This window comes from Rhodamnia argentea, chromosome 10, assembly GCF_020921035.1.
Source record: "Rhodamnia argentea isolate NSW1041297 chromosome 10, ASM2092103v1, whole genome shotgun sequence".
NCBI classification, from domain to species: domain Eukaryota; kingdom Viridiplantae; phylum Streptophyta; class Magnoliopsida; order Myrtales; family Myrtaceae; genus Rhodamnia; species Rhodamnia argentea.
In genome coordinates this window covers 8480692-8486789 of record NC_063159.1, presented here as the reverse complement: position 1 = coordinate 8486789, position 6098 = coordinate 8480692, and the positions used below count along the sequence as shown (strand labels likewise).

Genomic DNA, 6098 nt, shown 5'->3' with positions numbered 1-6098 from the left:
ACGTGAATCGGATGGAAGAAGCAGCTGGTGATAGATACACAAATATCACAAGTGATCTTAAAGGAGCATTTTTGACCAAAAAATAAAAATCTTAAAGGAACAGCAACTAAGGCGGTTATTACTGGTGTAGATGAGCTGAGACAGACAATCGTTGTGCTGGTGGTTGCACTTCGACAGCGCCACCGGACGTCGGTCCAGACCCGGAGGTAAAACGTCCGACACAATCGAATCGATTTTTGAATTGGGGACGAAGGTTCTTTGTGAACCCTAGAAGGAGGAATTTTCTAATTTCTTTCCAAATCCTCACCTTTGGAGGTCGCCGCTGCCTCCCGGTCCCAAGCCTCCAGCGCCGTCGCCTCCTCTTCGCATGCCGCCGCCTCGTTGCACGCCCCCGGCTCCCGGGACGTTGATGAGCGTGGGTCAGAGAAGAGAAGAAGAGAACGCCGTAAAACTTCCCTTTTCCGTCCGAGATTTTTAATTTTAGAGTTTTGGGTCTTTTTTTATTTTAATTTTTTTGGACAAAAATAACCTTGTTCAATAGCCGGAAATAGATCCCGATAGCCGGCCGTCGACCTTAGGTCCTTCATTGAAACAAGGTTGGGCACTTCAGGCCCTTCATTGAAACAAGGTTAGGCACTTCAGGCCCTTCTTTGAAACAACATTCACTATGGGCCCCTTTTTGAGAAAATGAAGCCACTTTAGGCCCTTTTTTGAACTTTTCCCAAATATTTATAACTGAAGTTGCCGCCGTACATTAGGCTTAAGATTTTTTCGACAATTTTCCTCAAGTCATGTGTGTCAAATATACATGGAGGTGAAAATTGTTGATGTGACGTACATAAATATTTAAGAGAGCAAAACCCTTATTATTATTATGATAGGAAACAGTCTGGTCTCTAGCAAAACTATGCATGTTGTGGTTGATCCTCTAGAAACCGAAAGGTATGTAAACTGGCGAACACGTTTGTATCGGTTCATTTTATACAAAACTATGCATGTTGTGGTTGATGCTCTAAAAACCGAAAGTCATATACCCCGTCACACCAATCCATTTGGTCCCTCTCTCGAACCCGTTTGTATCGGTTCGTTTTTTGCGGCCACCCTTTTCGATCTTGTCTCCTTGCTTCGGTTCCTAACTTCATCGATCCACTTTGAAATTTTCTCAATCCACTTCGAAATTTCCTTGATCCGCTCTGAAATCCAGGTCACGATCCACATTTCTTTCTCTTTGTCCATTTCATTCTCCTTCAAACGTCTCTTAATTTTATCAAGATCAGCAAGAGACTCTTCTCTACATCCTTCCGATCGGTTCTCCTTCAGATGCTCCTCAATTCTCTCAAGAACAACACACATTTCGTTTTCTTCGTCGTCCGATTGCTTCTCCTCCGAAGGGATCTTAATTTCGTCGAGGTAAATAAAAAGAACTTGTCATCTCCAGTTCCATGATTTATACTCAAAGAAACTGCCAAATCTTGAGTGCATAATAGGTTTTAAGTTCAACTCACCTGTGATTTCACAATTGCGTATAAGGGTAATGTTCTGTAGATGCACATGAACTGCACGAACACTCTGCGAGCGCGAGAAATGAGACATAAGTGAAATCGATTGTTAGGTCTCAATTATTAAATTTTATACAACTCACAGATTATAAAACAATGCTATGATTGACATGAGCAAAAAGGTCTTACCCTATTGCAATTCTTGGGGCCACGAAATGGACCTTTCCCATAATGCAGGAGTGAAAATCATATTGGAACTGCATAGAGATAGGTGAAAGCATTAGACAGTTGGAACTTCCCCCAATATGGCCAGAAACTTTGCTTGATCGAAATGAGGATGATTCGATGGATGTCATCTGCTCACCAATATAAAGAAGAAGAAGGCGAGCTCCAAAGAGTTCTCGAACAGCACGAAGTGAATCAAGAGGAGGACGAACCGAGGGTTTAGGAAACAGACATAGCAGGACGAAAACTCCTTAGCCGAGTCCACTTTGCCTATCACTAGAGAGCTCGTGACACCTTCTGCGAGCCGCGTTATCATATGCTCCAGTATGGTGCCGGTGATAAGCAAGAGCTGCATGGAAGCGAGAAAACCTAATTAGATGAGGAGTCTCTGTCTTCCCAATTCCCTTAGAAGGTACAAACATCTCATGTTGTTGCAAACCAACAATGTGACAAGTCTTGCTGTTTAGGTTATGATGCATCTTAGGATGAGCAGAACGCCATATCTTCAAGGGCAAGCAAACATAATTACACGTAAAGTCATCACTACTTACGGTCAACGGAATGAAAGATATCCAAAAGAGGGCGTGCCATCCTGCCAAAGGAACAAGAAAAGAAATGTCCAACACATCTTAAACAGGCAGGTACCAAAAATAGAAACATGATATGAGAGCCTCATGAAGGATTTTTTGTTCCCTGACCAACATCTCTTCTTGGAAAATAAAAGGGAAAATTGTCTAAAAAGTCCTAAATCTATTGCAGTTTGTCCAATTCAGCCCTAAATCTTTTAAATTTTGTAATTGAGTCCTAAACCTTTTCATATTTGCTAATTGAGTCCATTTAATTTGGCCAACTTTGACGTAAAATTGCTAACATAGGACAGCCAACGTCTAAGTGGACACAATTGGCAAAATGTGAAAATGTTTAGGACTCAATTAGCAAAATTAAAAAATTTAGTACTGAATTAGTGAAATCGCAATAGATTTATGACTTTTTGAACAATTTTCCTAGAAATACGAAATCGATAGACACTACAACTATCATGAACAGTGCAATGCTGCGGAATATGTGATTAAAGTCGCTCACCAGCCACATTCAGGAGCAAAAAGATCACTGCGAATAGCCACAAGTACCAACTGCAATGGTCAAAAGCAGAAACCAACAAGCCAAGAGCTCAGCACTTTCTGGTTTACTATTTATCCTTGTGAGAAGTCGTTACGTACTGTCTAGCATGGGAAGTTCGATTACCAAACTTACGTCTAGTATGTGAGAGAATCATAAAAGAAGGTTGGTAAGCAAGACAATAAAAGTAGTACCTTAGTAGTAAAGGTTGTAAGCTTTTGAAAAAAAAAAATACCGTGGGAAGCAACTCAATTATATCGAAGAAAAATCGGAAGTCACATGAAAAAGATTGGTAATTTCATATAATATGCGGTAAATTTAAGGCACGAGTAAGAAAGGTTAATAAATGTCAGTGAAACATAAGAGAAGTTTTTAATTGGTTTAGAGATAAGAAGAATTCATAATTTCAAAATATTAACTTATAAACATCGGTAACTAACTCCTTACCCAAATTTTTTTTTCTTTACCCAAAAAAAAAACATGGGTAACTAACTTAAATAAAAGTTGTTATCGGAAAGGTGTATTAATTTGTAATTACCTGATTCCAACAATTTTCTCAAAATCCTTTTTCACGGCACCAACTATGTAGTTGTGAAAAGTTTCCCCCTTCCTAGTCAAATGACGCGCCTGTGGGGAAAACGTAAATTATTGTGTAAACTATTTCATGGAAATAGTGCATGACTAGACTTCGATCGAAAGTAAGTACATGTTTTAACATACCATATAATTTAAATGAAGCGCGGAATACTCGAACTCGGTCACAGAAGGATAAAATTGCTTGAAAAACGAACCCTGCATGATACGAAAACGTATAAATAAAGAGAAACCTATGGCTCTACATCAACTCCTTCGTTGTAAGTGTTTTTCCACTATGTAACAAGAGACTCCTAGGGACAATTACCATCCAGCCAAGCGCTTTCCATTTATTGCCTGTTCTAGCAAGACAACCTCGTTGCACTTGCTTCTGTCGAACTTCTGCAGCTCCAAACGACAAAGACATGACGCCCTTGGTCAGATTCGCAACGAAATGAAGACAGCTTCGTAGCAGAAAATTAAAAAGCAAGCAAGTATAGTACGACGGTCTTTGATTACCTTGTTGCAGCTTGTAATAATTTTCTTTCCGGACCTCAAGATCCGCTACGTCTCTCCACTGGTGTATCTGAATGGACACGGCAACGCGGAAGGCAAGTGTCAGGGTATCGGTCCGAGATAAACTTCTGGAGAGATGAAGAATACAGCATACACGCCATACCTTTTTGTATCCCAGCAGGATCTTGAACACGCAGAGAATCACGTGGAAGGTGGCTAGCACAAATAAGAAGATGTCCAGGTGATGGAGTGCTTCAGCAGTCAGCAATGGCACCTTCCCCTGGAAAGAAATAAAAGTTGCACCAGAAATATTCATTGTCAGACATCGTATCGTTTTCTCGTATGATCTTCGGATCTGCCCTTCATAAGCCTGTAGATGCGCAGAGACTTGGCTATGTTGATTAATCTAATGATATGTGGGACTATGGATGCTTGAAATACAAGATGAGTTTAATTATAATAGTAAACTGGCGTTCATATCCCTAACATTACTTAATATCATCTCCTTTTGAGAAGGTCAATTAGACCTGTCACACGGGTGGGTTGGGTCAGGCCGTTTCACGAATGATCTCATCCAAATTGACCCATATAACCCGTTTATGACCTATTTATTATAACGCAAATTTCTCAGCCTATACCCGACCTAACGGATACCCAACCACACCATATTACTAAACTACTTTCATATTTAGTCTAATCTAGGAAATCTTGCTTTTATAAATAAATAAAAATATTGCTAAAACACTGTACACAATTCTCATAATATTTTAAAAAAAATCTGAATTTTAAATTTTCTTTCCTTTTTTATTTCTTCTAAGTTCGGCGGCGGTCGCTCATCACGGGCAAGGCCCCGGCCCTCGCCTAGTTCTAGCAAGGGCCAGAAAGGCCTCATTGGTAGTGGGCGAGGGTCGGCTGGCGACCATCTCCGGATTTCCCAGAAAAAAAAAGGGAAAAGAAAGAAAGAAAGAAAAAAATAAAATGAAATAAAAATTAGAGTTAATGAAGACAAAGGGCTTCGCGGGGTGGGCTGGAGGAATAAAATCACCTTTTCACTGCAGAAATCGGTTGAAGCAGAAGCCTCGGCGAGGAGGCGGCGTCCTCGTGTTCCGGCAGATGGGAAGAAATCAGCGAAACGGGCCGTGGCGGAAGAAGAGTCACGCCTCTTGCAAGGAAGCCACTCGTTGGCGAGCCTCTCCGGAATGCAAATCTTCCCTATTCTGGTCTGGAACACCGCCAGCAGTAGAGATATGAACCCCAGCAGCATCAACTCTGCGACACCACCGACACGTTAATGTAAAGTTCAAATTCGCATCTGTCGAAGAAGGGAGAGGAAAACTGATTCTTCACCTTCTTTGATCTTCCGCAAGGCACTGACGAGCGGCATCCGGTCATTGGACTTCTCTAAAAGCTGCATCATTCGACAGACAAAGTTAGGCTACGCACACGTTCTTTGAGACAAAGAGGTGTATAGGAGCTAAAAAAAGGCGGGCACCTGGCCGGCGCAAAGCAGGAATTTGTCCACAGCAAGAGAAATCAGGACAATACTGAAGCAAACTAGAGCCACAACCCACGACGGCGTGAACTCTAATGTCTTCCCCTCTCCTCCGATATCCGCCATTTCTCTCTGTCTCTCTCTGTCTCTCTCTCTGTTCTTGATGTGCCCGCCTTCATGTCCTCGCAGGCGGTATATATAGGACGACATTGACGCGTAAATATGCACACATCTGCTACTCTTATTTGTTAAATAGAATAGTAGTCCGCAGACTCGTCCATTTGATGAAGAGGTACTTAATTAAGAAGATGGCAATAAAGGACTTGAAAGTTGCTCTTCCTATGTCCCGAATAACACCTCCGTTGACTCCAGCTAATCACTACAAAGCAGGAACACAAACTTTACTGGTACGGAGACAAGGTAGCTCATGCAAAATTGCTTGAACATAAGCCTCTGGCACGAGAAGGTATCTTACACTATACTCAAGATTAAACCCCTACTCTGGTGCTCTTTAAATTTTTGGGATGTTTGACCAATATTTTTTTTTTTTTATGTGAATGTAGAAGTTAGAAATCCAATTCATAGTAATCTATACACCCCGGTTCTTGTTCCTCTATCGTTGTGATCATCACATTTAGGTATTGTAGGTGTAATTTGGAGTTACTTGATCTTAT

At 41.1% G+C, this 6098-nt stretch overlaps 1 protein-coding gene across 1 annotated transcript; it reads right to left on the bottom strand.

The window, feature by feature from the left end:
* Positions 1–1038: 1038 nt before the first annotated feature.
* On the bottom strand, positions 1039–5551 carry LOC115739229 (MLO-like protein 15). Its single transcript, XM_048271387.1, has 14 exons — positions 5425–5551; positions 5280–5340; positions 4978–5201; positions 4096–4212; positions 3936–4002; positions 3745–3818; positions 3564–3635; positions 3382–3470; positions 2808–2857; positions 2276–2316; positions 1864–2073; positions 1689–1756; positions 1506–1569; positions 1039–1395 (listed from the first exon to the last, which is right to left on the bottom strand). Exons 1-14 carry the CDS (start codon positions 5548–5550, stop codon positions 1039–1041), a joined length of 1620 nt encoding a protein of 539 aa, XP_048127344.1. The 5' UTR covers position 5551.
* Positions 5552–6098: the final 547 nt, after the last annotated feature.

Coding starts and splice junctions, on each gene's coding strand:
- LOC115739229 (XM_048271387.1), bottom strand. CDS start 5,550: ATGGCGGATATCGGAGGAGAGGGGAAGACATTAGAGTTCACGCCGTCG. Junction 4,213..4,977: donor CCGATTTCTGCAGTGAAAAG/GTGATTTTATTC, acceptor ATTTCTTTCCAG/GGGAAGGTGCCATTGCTGAC. Junction 3,819..3,935: donor TTATTACAAGCTGCAACAAG/GTAATCAAAGAC, acceptor TTGGAGCTGCAG/AAGTTCGACAGAAGCAAGTG.